The sequence below is a fragment of the Cibotium barometz genome, chromosome 34 (assembly GCF_041138505.1).
Source record: "Cibotium barometz isolate CiBa-2024 chromosome 34, ASM4113850v1, whole genome shotgun sequence".
Classification (NCBI taxonomy): Eukaryota; Viridiplantae; Streptophyta; class Polypodiopsida; order Cyatheales; family Cibotiaceae; genus Cibotium; species Cibotium barometz.
The window spans coordinates 24,140,610-24,158,176 of record NC_141079.1 but is presented as its reverse complement, the minus strand read 5'-3'; the positions used below and the strand labels follow the sequence as shown (position 1 = coordinate 24,158,176).

The window sequence follows — 17,567 nt, the reverse complement described above, 5'->3', positions numbered from 1 at the left end:
AAAATATTTTTCAAAATCTTGGACGGTGAAAGTGGTTCAACGAAGGCGGAAACTCTAGATTAACATGAATACTAAATTGAGATTTCTTGAGGTAGGTGACATGGTGTTACTCTTTCAATCAACAAATGGACCCACATCTTGGTAAGTTGAAACTTAGATGGGATGGATCCTACAACATTTTAGCCAAAATTAGTCCATGTACCATTTTCTTTAGTTTACCATCAATGGAGTTCCCTTATTGACTGAAACCATATTATGAAAAGTTACCAGATAATCGGTTATGGATAGCTTAACCAATAGAGGATGATCAAAATGACAGCCAGAGAAGTGCAAGCAAACCCATGGTAGATGCTCAGTTGGTCGTTTCAGTCTTCTTGGCAGATGTTCTGACAAATAGACTTCCTAGGCAGATTTATGTTCCAAAAAGATTTGCTTGGGCAATCTTGGTGACTAATAACACAGTTACTCCACACAGAGAAAAAAATATCATATACCTCATCACACAAGAAAATCTAATAGCCCCAAGAGATGTGGTTAAATGGAGGCCACATGTTTGCCCCAAGAGATGTGGTTAAATGGAGGCCACATGTTTGCCCCATGCATTGTCAGTTATTTCTGGCTCTCCTTTTCAAGCATATGCCCATACCATGAGCACTACCTGCTGTCTTGCCATGTGTCACCCAAGAAGAGATCCAATGCTAGGTAGAGAGTAAGAGGGAAGGAGCTACGGAGAGCTCAACCTCTACCTCATGCCACTAGTATTATGCAAAAAGGACATGGGAGATAGCAAAGAGAAGGTAGAGAGGGAGAGAAAGGAGAGCATTACCATTCCTCCTCACAAACACCGACATCAAACATGCAAGCAAGAACACAAGCCACAAGCTCACAATAAGAGAGAGAGAGAGAGAGAGAGAGAGAGAGAGAGAGAGAGAGATAAGGCAAACTCAAGTGAGACAAATGGGATTGTTTCTTTTTATATTCCATAAAATGTCTTGGCCGCCCATTTACAAGTGGGGGCCCAAAACTAGTGTTCCTAGTTCTCTAGCTCTATGTACATCCATTCCTCTCATGACCGGCGTTCCACAAGCCATAATATCGGTCATCCCATGTATCATATATAATCAATGCATTGCACGGTTACAAAAGATAAAGTACAAAGGGTGTAGTCGCGCGAAAGGTCATGTTAACCGGAGTGGTTAACATACCCCCCTCCCTAATGTAGGTCCGTCCTCGGAACTACTTGGATCTAGCGATAATAGATTGAGTAGGTGCGGATGAAATCCCGGCGTGAGGTAGGAGTAGGAGGGGCTCGATGGAAGACCTTGTAGCTCATCCAAAAAGTGGTCTCCATCATATCTTCGAAGGTTTGAAGGCTCCAAGCTGGCATCCACATAATGCGATCGTAATAGCCAAAGATCTATTTGAGGGTGGGCCCTTTGTTGATGTCGAAAGAAAGACCTTGTGTGCCTTCAAAATAATGGTCCCAGTCAGGAGGAAATGACTCTAGCAGTGTGATGATGAGATTGAAGAAGTGAGTGGTGGTGATCACGGCTGGGTCGGGGACTTGGTTGTAACGGCGGATGAAATCGTGGAAGTGTCGAACCATGCTTTCTTTAGTATGCAAGAATGCTACGTGGAGGGAGGAGAAAACCAAGGGAAGTTGAACTTCAACTTGGGGTTCTTCTTCTGCTCCTCATGGAAGATGTTCCATGCCCATCATCTGTGAATCGGTAGGATAGTCGGGGGGGGCTAATCCGGATTGCGTGTGGTACGTTACAGTATGTCACCTAGATAAAGGGTTTGGTGAGAAAAGGTCGCATCCAAGCCCGGCTGCTCGCCCATGAGTTCAAACATTATGGGGCGAGCAATGGTGGGTGGCCGATGGTAGCCGCCATGGGTTTGGGGTGGGTGGTCACATTGCCATTGGTGATGCTTCGCCTCGAGGTACGGGTGCATGAAGTAGATGTCGAGGCGATCGATGATGCGGGTGAGAGGCTTAGCCTGGAGTTGTCGACCGAGTAGGATGGCTATGGCCTGCTCGAACTCCGTGCGGTTGAGGGGTTCGCGCTAATTTAGAGGGTTGAGCGGAGGGTCGACCTCCTCATGCTTTGATGGTGGTGGTGGTAAGATCTCCCCTTCTTCGAGGTTCTATGTGGGGGTTTGCTGAATTGGAGATGGGGGTGGAGGGGTTGTTGATGTTGAGGGTCCCGTGGTGGCAAGGCTGGCATTGAGGAATGGTGGGGGATTAGTGGATGTGGAGGGTATGTCTCTAAATGCTGCATGCATTCCTAATAACTAAAGGGATAAGAAAGGTGGTGAGGGGGGGGTGTGGGTGAGGGATTGTATCTCAATGTGCTTTGTGCAACCATGAAACACTAAGTTCTTGGAAATACATGGCCCTCATTATCTAAGACTTCACCAATATGCCAATTGGTGTCATAGGTTTATGTGAAGTAAAGGGTGTTGTAGAGGTCTGACCCCCATGGCTCTAAAGTTGGAAATCTACCCAACCCAAGCTGCTCCAACTGCTACACCATAGCAGGGTCTGAGGCTATGGCCTGTAACACAACCCAGTCTAATAAAGGAGCTTGTGCTCCACCTTATGGTTGTTTTTCATAAGGGAATGTACTGTGTGCCCGTTGACCTGATTCATGAGAGCTTCTCCTAGATGAGAGAGATGGGTTGGGTGCTTAGCGTATTCCTCGAAGCGGCCACGTGTTGGTCGCTTTCTCTGGATAGAGGTGTGATGGAGAACCTCCACAGAGGAGTCAGAAGAGTCAAGCATGGTGCTAGATGTGGTGGTTGAGTGTGAAAGCTCGAGAGAAAAATTTGTAATAGTTTAGCTGAGGGAAGAGCTGAAAGTGAGGAAATGAGGGGGTGGGGCTCTTATTTATAGGTTTGGCAGAAGGGTACGATCATGGCAAATCCAAGGAACGGTCATGGCACTTGCAAGGAACGGATATGGTGGTTGAATTGGGGAAGCGAACGGTGTGGCAAGGCTAGCGACGAACGACCGTAGCAACTCCAACAAATGGCCGCGGGCATCAGAAAATAAAAAGGAACGGGTGTTCGCTCAAGCAATAAAAAATGAACCACCACGAGATCAACAATTCGAGAACGAATGGGCGCGGGCTTCCAAATTTAAGAAGGGAACGAGCATCGCTCATGAATCGGAAGGAAATAGTCGGGGCTTTGAATCAGATTTGGAACAGCCATGGCAAACCTCGAACGTGCGTGGCAAGTCTTGGGTGGTAGGTTGGAATGGCTGTGGTAGTTTTGGAATGGCCGTGGCACCTTAGAACCTGAACGGAACGACCATGGCAAACTTTGAACGCTCATGTCATTTAACTTGCACACACTTTTCTCTCTCTTTTTTTGGGTGGAACCCTGAAGCGAGCTTTGTACCTAAAGGCTATGCTACTAGCACCCCATTGCGGGTTTTGTACTAACAGCATGCCCAATTTGCCAAGGTAAGGAGTCGATTCCAATTAGGCGATGGTGAGGTGGCAAGGGTCACTTCCTTGAGGGATTGTGAGGCGGGTGGTAAGGATGTACCTAAGGCTGAAGGAGATGATGATGGCGTTGTTGTACTTGTCACCAGTCACCCATCCCCTTCCCATTCCTCGAACTTAGGTAATTCTATATCTTTTTACCAAAATCCCATTGAGGTCAAGAACAAACATTTATCCTTCAAGGATACAGGCAGCACAATAGCTTGCAAAGGCATCACATGGGGTACTATTTCAGTTGCATCATCTTCAACCTTAACATCTGCATCCACAATTCTAGCAACCTCAATGATAATTTTATCATTCACAGCTCCACATGTGGTAGCCTCAACATTGGCAGTTGCATGAGCATTAGTAGCATCCCCAACATGGCAATTCCTTGCCCTGTCAGGATATGCCCCACAATTTTGCGCATCATCCACTTGATCAAGGGAAATATCATCAGCCTTCTTGCTTGTTGTGTCAGAATCTACCCCAAGAACTACATCTTGTGCATCATCCACTAATGTAGGGGATGTTGTATCAACCATCTTGCTTGCCATATTAGCTAAGTCCCCAAGATGTACATCTTGCGCATCATAACACTAGTGCAGGGGATTTTGTATTAGCCATCTTGCTTGTTGTATCAGCATCTGCCCAGCGTTAAAAGCTTGTGCATCAACTATAGCAGCATTTTCCCCAGTGTCAAAAGCTTGCGCATCAACTATAGCGCCCCCGAGCGTCAAAAGCTTGTGCATCAACATTTTTCTTATGTGCTGCATCAAATAACTAGCAAGAAAAGAGGTTTTTCCATCAGGATTGCATTCCAATTATCCGCATGTGGAATCCAATTGTTGCTGCTTGCACCTAGGTTACAAGTGTTTGTATTTGCAACCCTTGCCATATATCCTCCTTTAGCAATCTCAGCAGCTCTCTTCGACTTTTAGTCGGAAGCACTCTTACCCTTTGGAACTTTGTAGTTGGATGGAGCTTTTGCCCTTTTTTCGATGGTCATTTGTGAAGGACATCCTGCACATCATCGTCAAGAGAGACCGCGCTACCAGATGACGTGACTGAGCGTGTTTTTGGTCCCCTTTTGATGATGGTCAACATATTTGGCATATCTATAACATGCACCAATAGAAAAATAATTAACAATACACATTTTTTAACTCTATACCTTAACCATGTAGTGTGAAGTGTACAATAAATGGTGCAAGTGTTTAAATAGTATGCAATAAGGAAAAGATACAAATGTAGAGAACGAAATGACTAAATTAGAAGAAAAAATCCATTTTCAAACAATCTTTCCCTTGGGCTACAATATGAAAACGATGGAATGCCACATCGTTAATTAGCATCATCAGAGTGCTTAGACTTATGACTAGAATATAGTTTCTACTTGGCAGATGGTTTTTTCTTCTTTATAAAATGACTAAGGGGTACATCTAGCTCATCACCATCTAGGCTCTTGGGGGTTGATCTCATGTGCTTCAGGGTTGGCTTCTTCTACCTTGGCGATGGTGTTCCCTTCAAACAGTTAGCTTCCACACGTATCTCCACCGGGTGTGGCCACATTCTTTATGATAGATGTGGAATTTTCATTATGCTGGCTTGAAAATCTTGATTTGCCCATCCTACACCAAAGCCAATGCAGCTTAAAAGAGCATAAACATATAAGTAGCTAACTTGCAGACCCTTCATTAACATTTAAAAATACTCTACACATGCTAGAGCATCTATATCGACCCAATTTTTACACATATGCTCAATTTCTTAACTCTTTTCACTCAATTTTCCTCTCCAAATATAAGCAGTACAAATTGCATAAAGCACTAAAATGCAACCTCTGCAAACAAAGCAGCAAAATCCTGTAGAAAAAATTTACTTGGATTTTTAAAACTAAATCGTGAGGTTTTGTTAGAAGGAAAAATATCTAATAGCATTAAATCACAAAATGATATAAGGATAGAGAGAAAAATCAATACATAAAGTTTGCCTCCACACAAGGCTTTCTCTTGGTGTATTTTTAATTCATATTACTTGAAATAGCTTGTGGGGCTCAAAATAGCTTTACTTTACATGCATGTCCATCTCAAGCAAAAATAGATTGCTTTACTTTTTTTTACGTACATGTCTATCTACTCAAAATTGGACACCAAATAAATATTTATAACCTTTATAATAAAATTAAATGACCATAAGAGAACTTTCATATTTCTAAATAAATATTCACTGCCAATAAATATAGGAATAAATGACAACCATCCAATAAAATGAAATAATAATCCCTCGGCACCCAAAGTTGGGCATCAAGCATCCAACAAGATGAAATAATAAATCAACTATGTCAATTAATTAATAAATGAATTGATTAAACTTCTAATACAAATAACCACATAAAATCTAGATGATGCAACCAATACTATCACACATATACGGAGTCACCCGCGTACACTCAATGTAGGCTATGACAACTCAGATTTAGAAAGGCATCCCATTCTAAACCCATCTAGGAGAATTCAAAATTAATGAAAAACATGGGAATATAAATTACATGAATTACTCCTCATAATGAAAAACATGGGAATATAAATTGCATGAATTACTCCTCATAATAGGTTTATAGGTCGACAAGAGGATTGTCAGATGTACACGCTCCGATTTCACATGTGGAGACATCAAAAATATTGAAAACTTTTTCCTAGTTACATAGGTATTTGTGCAAAAAAGGTTTTTTCTCTCTAAACCTTACAAAATCCAATTTTGTTTGTTGATTTCCTACACATTCTAATGGAGATTAATTCAAATAAATCTACAAAAGGATATGCACAACCAATTTACATAATCCTCCATTGTTAATATTAACCTAATGTAGGCTATCTTAAGCATTAACTTAATTAAAATCCAATGCTTTGATACCATATGAAACACCCCAAGTAAGAATCCACCTACCAACAACTCATATTTGATACCATATGAAACACCCCAAGTAAGAATCCACCTACCTTTGTGTCCCCTCAAAACTGACAACTCATATTTGATAGCTCAAGAAGTGCATCCATATTGCTACACAGCACGTGAACCAATGTAACCACACGAGCAAACAAGGGAAATGAATAGAGATTCAATTAGCACTCGCCACACAATTATAGGCTCCAAACTGAATATAACGGTAAGCCACCCACTGAACTAGACACCGGGACAACTGTGGCAAGCCCGCACCCCCAAGGCTTGGGATGCCCCAATCCCAAGGTAGAGCTCCCACACTCGAACTCACTACAAATGAGCCGTAATCCCAACTTTATAGACTCAATGACCAGTTCGTGCACTAGACTCTGACCAGTTCACATTGCTATGGCTATTACTATTATCTAATGTATGATCACCTGTAAGAGTTTTTGTTTTCTTTGTCTTAGTTTACTTTGCGAGCCTGGGAGGATGCTAATATTTTTTGGTCTTCCATCAATGCTAGAAGCACTTTGAAGAGGGAAGCCACTTGTTAAATTGTCACACACACACACACACACGTATTTCTTACTTGTGCATCTTGGGGTTTTCCCTTCACTAACCTTAGTATCTTTTTTAACCTCTATTGTTGCCCTTAGTTCCTTCTTGTGATAACATTAATCTTTTTAGAACTATTTTATAGAGTAGTTGGTGGGCTTGTAGAAAGGTGGACTAGATGGACACATACACACATGCACACATACTTACGCATACATATACACATACACATACACATACACATAAACACACATGCATACGCGCGTGCGCACACACACACATACACATTCTACTCTTCTATTAATTCATTAGCTCTCTACATCAAACATAAAGGTAACCATATTACTCTCATCATTTTGTATGTTAATAATCTCATATTGACTAGCAGAAGCGAGTTGGGAAAGTTTGAATGCGATCAAGGAACAATTAGCAATGGAATATGTGATATAAAAGATCTTGGAGAACTTCATTTTTATCTTGGCATTAAAGTGATTAGAGATGCAAATACAAGTGCTCTTACAACAAAAGTATGCTCATGGTCTTAAAGAGCTTGAATATGCATTTATGTAACATTTTGGGAGTTCATTTTGGCACAATAAACTCGTCAATGGTTTTGTGATACGATAGGTAGGGTAGGGGGGACAATAAGGAGAAAAGCTCAACCAATTTCCACCTCCCTCCCTCCGCCCCCCCCTTTCTAAATGCCAAAGAAAGTCCAAAAAAACCTTGGAAATAGATAAGGTTGCCTCAGAGCATGTGATTTGTTAATTTTTATGCAAGTATTGGATATACATTTAAAAAGATCAAGACAAGAAAAGGAGGCCCACAATGATTTATCAAAGGATCATGGTTTTTGGCATTCTTGTAGGGAAATGTTTACAACACATGGCATCATATCATTGCCACGCCTAGACCCACGAAGTAAATTTTTGTGAAGCAAATAGTCTTGATTTTAAAGGGATAAAAATTAATTTGTTTGTTGGGAGAGGCCAAACAAAAAAAATAGGAACTGAACACAAGTCTACAGACTTAAGAGACTCATAGCTTTCCAATGTGGATAGTCTTCATGGTTGCCCACATCTTTTCAATAATCCAAAACTAAATGTCTAGACCATTTATATCAAGGGCATGTGGAGTAGTGTGTATCTCGAAAGCTTGTGAACCCAACGTAAGCTCCCATAGTTGGGTAGTGACGATGGGGGGTGTGTGAACCCAACCTAAGCATGTGAACCCAACCTAAGCTCCGAGAGTTGTGTAGTGACAAGATGGAGGGTGTGTCGTGCGCGCGTGCCTTTGCTTCCCAATCACATGTTATGTGATATGAGGCAAAGGTGAAGAAGGTACATCCCCTCTAGTCCACAAGGGGAGGTACATCCCCTCTAGTCACAAGACTCAAGGGTCCATCCAAAATGTTAGTAGTCCAAGAAGAAAGCACCTTTATAAAGCATATGACACCTGTTTTAAAAAATTAGGCTCACCTGTTCACACTAACTATATATAACAAGTCGTGTAGATCATTCAGTCATCATGGGTGCAATTTCTCAACAAACCCATTGCAATTTTAGCCCATATAGGTTCCAAGGCTTATTTTTGTATCAGCGTTTTTCTCTACTTAATCCCCAAGTTTAACGCCGTAATCCACCATCAGTGACTGCAGTTTGATTGGAAGCAACACAGGATGGCAACAAGGAGCCCATCATGCTGCCATGCGGCTGGAGGAGGGCCTGGTTATGCAACGCCCCTTGATGCCATGGCTGGGCCTCGCGAGCAGATTTTGTATGTCACTGCTGTCTACACCGGTATGTATTACTTGTTCCTTTTTTTGGCAGTTGGTTAGTTAATTACTCTCTTAATCCAGTAACTAGGTAGTATGATCAGCCCATTTTTTAAAAAAATTTTAAAAAAAAAACACTCCAATAAGGATACTTTCAATTAATCTCTTCTACCTTAGTCTTTTTTTTCTTATTTAAACTTCTCTTAGTTTAATACTTATTCTCAATCTCTGTTGATTTAGTTTATAAGCAAAAAATTGAGCGGCCAACCGGTTTCTCTGTAACTAACATAAGGATTTTGGGGGGAAAAAACAAACTAAAAATTCACCCAATTGTTTTATAATTCTATAATAGGCATACCAGAGAGAGAGAGAGAGAGAGAGAGAGAGAGAGAGAGAGAGAATTAAATTCACTTCAGTATACACAATTATAATATTATAATAGATTAATTATTTAATGTGATATTACTACAAGTAGAATAATGATTTAATCATCAGAATATCATAATAGTAGTACCTTTATATCACAACCTTTAGCTAATATTAGTACCTTCTTATATAGTTTAATTGAGAAATATATATAATGACAACTTTTTATCTAATATTAGTACCTTCTTATATAATTTAATTTATATATATATATATATATATATATATATATATATATATAATATGACACCCCTCATCTAATATTAGTACCTTTTTATATAGTTTAATTGAGAAAAATACTAATAATGCAAATTTTTATGTTATTTTACTCATGATAATATGCATTCATGTGACTCCTTGGTACTGTTGCCTGATAAATTTAGCAATAATATTATTTATCATTATTGTGATTAAATTTATATAATGCAAGATAACCTTTTTTTCTTTTTTGAGCTCGTTACCCAGTTTAGCATTGTTGTGTTGAAGCAGTTCTTATGTGTAGGTACTGGGAAGGGGAAGCCCGATTACTTGGCAACTGTGGATGTAGACCCCAAGTCATCAACTTTTTCTCAGGTTGTGCACAGATTGCCTGTTAAGTATCTGGATGATGAATTGCACCATACAGGTTGGAATGCATGCAGCTCCTGCCATGGTGATCCATCTGCACAGCGACAATTTCTCGTCCTCCCTTCACTCGTGTAAGCATTCATGGCATTTTTCTGACCAGCTGCGTGTGTGTGTGTGTGTGTGTGTGTGTGTGTGTGTGTGTGTGTGTGTGTTTGCGTGTGCGTGAGTTTTAATGGATCTTGTAAAAAAATTATTGTTGTGCTTGAATGTACAGATCAAGCAGAATTTATGTGGTTGACACCGCTAAAAATCCGAGAAAGCCTGTCTTGCATAAAGTGGTAGAGCCTGAGGAGATAGCAACAAAGACTGGCATGGCATTTCCTCACACTTCTCATTGCTTAGATAACGGGACAATCATGATATCGTGCCTTGGTGACAAAGATGGCAACGCTGAAGGTGCGGGGTTTCTCCTTCTGGATTCCAACTTCCAAGTACAAGGACGGTAAGTAAAGTTACACTGCAAGTTCATCCAGACTGACATTGTGTGTGTGTGCGTGTGCGCGAGAGAGAGAGAGAGAGATGATTGCTCTTTTTTTAACATCATAGCCAAGCCAGCAGGCCGCATATGATCCATATGACGACACCCAAGTGCGTGAACCCATATTCGGGATCGTGGACTAGGATCCTGATGTGGCATACCCATGTGCGTGCATGCGTGCGCGCACCTTGTCCTTACAGAAGCACCAGAGGCTAAAACAAAACAAGAACATGTCTTTACAGGAGCATAGATGCTAATGTTTTAACAGGGTATAAATGTGGCTGGTCCACCGAGTGATTTCCAATGATTTAGCACCTTTATGATGGAGAAGTCTTTGTCTTCTGTGAAAAAACGGATGTTTCACCCCCTCAGGGATGTGAGCAAGCGTGTAGAATAAGTTGCAAAAGCAAAAGTTGGGCATTCCAAGAGGTGATAGATCGGTCAAGTGGTAGAGATGTTTGACCAGGAGGTCCTAGCTCGGCAGCATCGCCTACGGGTGGAAAAAAAGCTCCTACGGGCGGTGAAAAAATGGTAACTATGGGAGGATCTTGAGGCCCAAGGCCAGTCAGGAAAAATAATAAAATAAAATAAAATGAAGAATAATGAGAACCTAGTTGTGAATGGCAGCACCTGAATTCCGTAGTGTGGCACTGGTTTTGTAAGATTCTTACAACCAATCTTAGCAAAAGGAGGAGAGCTTTTGTAAGATTCCTCCTCCCCCTCCCCCCCTCCCCCCCACCGCACCCGCACCCGCACCCGCACCCCCCCCCCTCCCTCCCCACCCCGCCCCCCACCCCAACAACAGCCATCAAACATCTGCACTGAGGACGACATAAGATTGACATCATCAGCATACAAAAGGAGCATGACTGTTGGTCTAGTGCATGCCTTCAAATATTTCCTTGCCTTGCAGAATTGTATATCAATCAAAGTCCTTAGAGAGTAAATAAGGGAGGGCATCCTTGTTTCATTTCAATGTTAAAAAACCTGTGCATCTTTGGGATTCCATCCTGCATGTCCTTGCAGGACACGTGATTAAGGTTGGCAAGGCTATGTGCATGTGTGTGTGTAGAGAGAGAGAGAGAGAGAGAGAGAGAGAGAGAGAGAACCTGTGATAACTACATTGTGTAGTTAAGGCAGCAAGTGATAAGGCGAATGCCTTAGATGCAATGACAAGGCCTGTTGCTCAATACCCAGTATAGATCTCAAGAGTTCATATATAGACATTTATGCTTGTAACAAGGCATGTTGCCCATGCCTCCCTGTTACTATGTTTTGATTGCAGGTGGGAGAAACCAGGACATAGTCCTCATTTCGGGTATGATTTCTGGTACCAACCTCGACACAAAACTATGATCAGCTCTTCATGGGGAGCTCCTTCTGCCTTCACAAAAGGGTTCAACCCTCAACATGTTGCCGATGGCTTATACGGACGCCATCTATTTGTCTATGACTGGCCAGGTGGAACTTTGAAGCAAACTTTGGATCTTGGCAATACGGGCTTAATACCATTAGAGGTAATCCCTCTCATTCCAAAGAGATTTCATGTATCATATCAAATACCTGAATGATTATGGATAAGAAGAGGGTCTGCGAATGGATATGGATAAGAAGAGGGATTTGAATGATTGTGCTTTTGGGCAGGTGAGATTTTTACACAATCCTGATAAGGCAGTTGGATATGTGGCATGTGCGTTGAGCAGCACAATGGTTCGATTTTTCAAGACTACTGATGGCACTTGGGATCACCAGGTACGCACATGGTGAGGTCTTGTTGGGAACGTTCCCCATGTGTACGACAGTGGTGGGTGGAGAGTTGGACCAACAAGATTGCCAGCCCATCTCGGACAGGTGGCCTGGATGGGCCTGCTCTGTTGGTTGTGTGTGTATTCAGGCTAAGCATGTTGCTGATGTATAAATCTCACATGTGCAGGTTGCCATAACCGTCCCTCCATTGAATGTAAAGAACTGGGTGTTACCGGAAATGCCAGGGCTTATCACTGACTTTGTCATCTCCTTAGATGATCGTTTTCTTTACTTTGTGAATTGGCTCCATGGAGATATACGGCAGTATAATATTGAGGATGAGGAAAATCCTGTGTTAACGGGTCAATTGTGGGTTGGTGGCGTTTTCTACAAGGGGAGCAATGTTTTCAAAGTGCAAGATGGGGACCTGTCTCAGACTAGTCTTCCGAAAGTTAAGGTAGAATCCTTTCACCATTTGCAGTTGAATTCGTGTATGTATTAAGGCGGCATTGTCAAGTACATTCTTAGTAAGCCAATGGGTGCATAGCCTAACCTTAAATGCTTATGAAATTGCAGGGCAAATCACTACGAGGTGGCCCCCAAATGATACAGCTTAGCCTCGATGGAAAACGCCTTTATGTGACCAACTCACTCTTTAGTGCTTGGGATAAGCAATTCTATCCTGAACTAGTTGAACAAGGATCCCATTTGCTGCAGATTGATTGTGACACTGAAAAGGGAGGTCTGTCTATCAATGAGGATTTTTTTGTTGACTTTGGAAATGAGCCAGATGGGCCAGCTCTTGCACACGAGGTTCGCTATCCCGGTGGTGACTGCACATCAGACATTTGGGTGTAGAACTGTAGGTTTGCTATTCAGCGGGGACTGCGTGTCAAATATTTGTGTATAGAATTGTGACTCATTTGGATTTGGAATGTTGAATGCTTGGATGAATGGACATAAATGCAAGCAAAAACAACTCTTAACTAAGCTTTGAATATGCAAAGCTAGCCCTCTCTGGACTGTGTTGGGCATTCTTGACATGGCTTGTTTGGTATCTAGCCAAAGCTTGGTTTATTCTGTATGGTGCACGTGCATAACTTCTTTCATACATCTATGGTAGCTGTTTGCATAAACAACCCATGAAGCATTGAAACTTCTTCGTGGTTGGAGGCCTCTTCTCCATGATGTAGAGCATGTAGACTACTAATTGCGTGGACCCCTCTCTCGTGCTCATTCTCATGTGCTTTTTACACCCACAGCCTCTTCCAGAAATCTGGGTGCGCGCGCGGCGAGAGGCCCTGGGACTGCCAAGGTCCTGCTGCTGCTGGAGCGCCCCCAACCATCACCAAGAGCTCTGTTGTATGTCTTCTTCATGTTATGGTCTTCTTAGAATAAACATTCTTCTTATTAAAAGTGATTTATTAAGCGAGGTCTAAAGAGGCCATCCCTAAGCACTCAAGTGGCTTACTTGAGGTTCAATGAAGACCCTCCTTAATCACGTGGGAAGGGTTAAAGGTAGCATAGCCTCAGACTTGTGCCATAGATGTTACCCGGGTCGAAGAATAAACAACTAGATCCGTGCAAGGCACATGTTTGCCTAAGTATATCTTTGAAAAAATTGTCACCCCTATTTTCATGCATTTCATACTTGAGTGAATGTGGCATAGGGGTGCACTGTGGGTTCAAAGGACACATGTGTTTCTCAATTTTATTTAAGACTTTTGCAAATTTCAAGGAGAATTCTTATGTATTAAAAGTAGAACTTCTTAGAGGAATTGGCCTTCCATCTTGAACTATACTTAATGAATTTTTCACTATGAATTATTCTTGTGGTATGGGACACGAGATTAATCCTGTGTGAAGTATTTTGATGCATACTTATCTCTAGATTTATGTGGGATAATTTATGGTGGTATGACACACTAGAATTTATTACACATAGAAGTCCTTGATAAAATGCCTCTTTTACAAGTCTATGATGAATACTTAGTGATATTTATCTGTGAACGGATAACTTATCATAAATTGAGTGCTAGTTGTGAGTGAATCCAATCAATTGTGACATGTGTGACACACATGTAAGGAATGTGTGAGTTTGATTGTGAGTGAATCTGATAAACTCTTTTGAATTAATTCTTGATGAGAATAACCCACTGTAGTAAAAGAATTGAGAGTGAATTTGATTCTTTAGAGTGACCCTAGTTGGGGTTGAGTGAATCCAACCAGCTGTTGTGACATGTGTGAGACGTGTGGTATACTTTGTGAATACGCGTGACACATATGAAACATTGTGAGTGAATTTAATGTATGAGTTTGATTGTGAGTGAATTTAATGTACGAGTTTGATTGTGAGTGAATCCGATCAACTCTAAGACGTGTGAAATAAGTGTAGAATCAGGTTCATCATCATCTTTGTCTTCAAAGTAAGAGTCCTCATCTAATTCCTCAAAGTAGCACTCCTCATCTAATTCCTCATCTGACTTCTCATCTAATTCCTCATTTGATTCCTCATCCAACTCCTCATTTGAGCCCTCATCCAAATCCTCATTTGATTCCTTATCTGACTTGTCATGTGAGTCCTCATCCGAATTTTCATCCGACCCCTCATCCGAGTCCTCATCCGACTTCTCATGTGAGTCCTCATCCGAATTTTCATCCGACCCCTCATCCAAGTCCTCATCCGACTTCTCATGTGACTCCTCGCCTGACTTCTCATGTGATTTCTCATTTGACTTCACATCATTTGATTCCTCATTTGATTTCTCATCTAACTCCTCATCATTTTCCTCATATGACCATACTAGCACATCTTTTTGCTATCTTTTTTGTTATAAACAGGAGTTCTTCCACATTGTTTTACAGCTTTGCTATCCTTATGATGTTTGAATATGACACATGGTTCCCCCCTTTATGCTATAGATGCCATTGCCTTGTCTCATTCATGAATTTTGAGAACTCTTTGAGTTCCTTCTTTGCCTTACCAAGCTTTCTAAGCCCATGTTTTGTGTTGGCTTTTGGTAACTGCTGCACGTGCATCTGATGCTCACAACATCTTCCTAGCCTATAGTATTAGCAGTCTTTCTTACATTGGGCCCTTTCACCATAATAGTATAGGTCCTTTTCTAGCCTATAGTATTAGCAGTCTTTCTTACATTGAGCCCTTTCACCATAATATTGTTCCCATTTTTGTTGGAAATTGATGGACGTGCAAGCTCGTTATCATTTTGCGTGTCTTTTCTCCTTCTTCTCGTGCAAGGGATACTACATACTGCTCCTCCCTCCTAGTTGTGGTATATGAGCCTCATGTATAGGTTTGTAGTCTGTAGTATTTGTTATGAATCATGGATCGAGCTCTCCTAATAACAAAATTACTTCCTAAATAGAAAATAATCTAAACTAATTAAACATGATTAATATGATTAATCTAAGGTGGATGTTATCTAAGTTTACTCATGATGATGAGTATGTGCAATAGACTCAAGCACAATTAGGATACAAGATTAAGACTTGTACTCATAAAGAGGCTTGAGATATGTGCAATTGATATGATTTCATTGCTTGGAATGGCCCCTTTTATATGAGGAGGTACACCCTTGGGCTTGTACATCAATGTGGGATAAATCCCTTTGCTCATGTGGCCTCATGCTAGGCTTTTCATCCCCCTCATTTCTAACTTAGCTAGGTAACTCAGAGGCTCTTTGGCTTGGTTATTCTCTAGCTTAGAGAGAATATTTTAAAGATGGTTGGATTGATTTCCACTTCCCCTGGGTGCTACTTTGGCTACTCTCTGGTGGTCGAGTGTTCTCATAAAATTTGCCTACTCATTTGGTGACTTTTACAACGTATGATTTTGATTAGGGTAGTGATTGGTAGCTCCTTTTTTGTGCATGTTGATGCTGATGTTGACTCCATGTCTTCTTCTTCTTGTCGGCTCTTTGGTCTTTGTTTGTGCACACCTACACTTGCATACTCATTTGGTTGCAGTGTTTTTACTAGGGATTTACTCTTCATTTTCACACACACACTAGAGTTCTCATTTGGCTACTTTTACAAACTTTTTGCAACTTGTTGATCAAAAACCTTGTTGATGCATAATTCTTTGTCCTTATGTGTTTTTGATGCTGTTGCTTGTGCTTTGATGTTTGCTTTTGTTCTATTCCCACATTGTTTCAACATGCGTATGAAACCTTGCCTGTGTGAGTCTTCAAGTGAAATTCATAATTGTTTTTGCCATTACGAAGGTCTTACCATTCGAGGTCCTTGGCTTCAACGCGACAGTGTCTAGTAGTTTACAAGATTTGGCACTATAAGGATGATTGTTTTTTTAATTGCTGCGTGTGAACAATCCCTAGAAACTTAGAAGGATAACGTTTAAAAAAATATATATATTTACACCTTACATTTTATCTTTGATGCACTCTTCTGTGAGTGGAGGAGGATGTTGCTCGGGCGTCGATCTTCTTGATGGTGTCGTGGAGATCATCAGATTCTTGCTTCAAAAACCTCCTCTTCACTTTGATGATGGACACACAGTCGCACACAAGGGTGTAGCTGTAGACAGAGGAAGCTCTTCTTTGGTTGTTTTTGTCGGCTCAGCACACGTGAGTGTTGTGTGGAAGACAACAGCATGCAGTGAGAGAAGTCCGGCAGGAGAAGAGGTAGCCGCTTGGTGCACGCTGTTGAGATCAGCGCCGATTTTATGCAGATGGAGTTGGTAGTAGTGATATTCTAAGAGATGCACAATAAGTACTGATCACTGGACTCTTTTTGTAATCTTCATTGACCAAAAAGCTAGTTACTTTTGATCAACCACCTTCTTCTTCTTCTTCTCCTCCTCTCTCTCTCTCTTTGACTCTAGAATTGCAATGCTGCTTCTTCTAGCACAAAAACAAAAAACCCTAACCAAAAATCTGTAAAATCACTTATGCTAATCTAACTTATGGAGAGCCTCACCCTAGCTCTGATACCATGTTATGAATCATGGATCGAGCTCTCCTAATGACAAAATCACTTCCTAAATAGACACTAATCTAAACTAATTAAACATGATTAAAATGATTAATCTAAGGTGGATGTAATCCAAGTTTACTCATGATGATGAGTATGTGTAATAGACTCAAGCAGCACAATTGGGTTACAAGATTAAGAGTTGAACTCATAAAGAGGCTTGAGATGTGTGCAAATGATATAATTTCATTGCTTGAAATGTCCCCCTTTTATATGAGGACGTACACCCTTAGGCTTGTACATCAATGTGGGATAAATCCCTTTGCTCATGTGGCTTCATGCTAGGCTTTGCACTTTCTTGGCAACTCATTCTTCTCACTCCCTACCTCTTTCTTGTGTGCTCTTTAGCACCACATTTCTCAATAGTATTAGTAGTCTTTCTTATATTGGCCCTTTTCACCATATTTCTAAACAGTATTGGTAGTATTTCTTATATTGGCCCTTTTCACCATATTTCTCAATAGTATTGGTAGTATTTCTTATAGTGGCCCTTTTCACCACAATACAACAC

The 17,567-nt window shown here is 41.1% G+C and overlaps 1 protein-coding gene across 1 annotated transcript; it reads left to right on the top strand.

Moving 5' to 3' along the window:
* Window positions 1–8,441: 8,441 nt before the first annotated feature.
* Window positions 8,442–13,052, top strand: LOC147618811 (selenium-binding protein 1-like). Its single transcript, XM_086773882.1, has 7 exons — window positions 8,442–8,794; window positions 9,698–9,893; window positions 10,037–10,264; window positions 11,586–11,817; window positions 11,945–12,052; window positions 12,234–12,503; window positions 12,623–13,052. The coding sequence occupies exons 1-7, from the start codon at window positions 8,674–8,676 to the stop codon at window positions 12,902–12,904; spliced, it is 1,437 nt and encodes a 478-aa protein (XP_086630008.1). The 5' UTR covers window positions 8,442–8,673; the 3' UTR covers window positions 12,905–13,052.
* Window positions 13,053–17,567: the final 4,515 nt, after the last annotated feature.

What these genes read in the sequence shown, in the direction of transcription:
- LOC147618811 (XM_086773882.1), top strand. Translation starts at nt 8,674, where the DNA reads ATGGCAACAAGGAGCCCATCATGCTGCCATGCGGCTGGAGGAGGGCCT. An exon ending in TGTCACTGCTGTCTACACCG is followed by an intron (nt 8,795 to 9,697) that starts GTATGTATTACT and finishes TCTTATGTGTAG; the next exon opens with GTACTGGGAAGGGGAAGCCC. An exon ending in ATGGCACTTGGGATCACCAG is followed by an intron (nt 12,053 to 12,233) that starts GTACGCACATGG and finishes TCACATGTGCAG; the next exon opens with GTTGCCATAACCGTCCCTCC.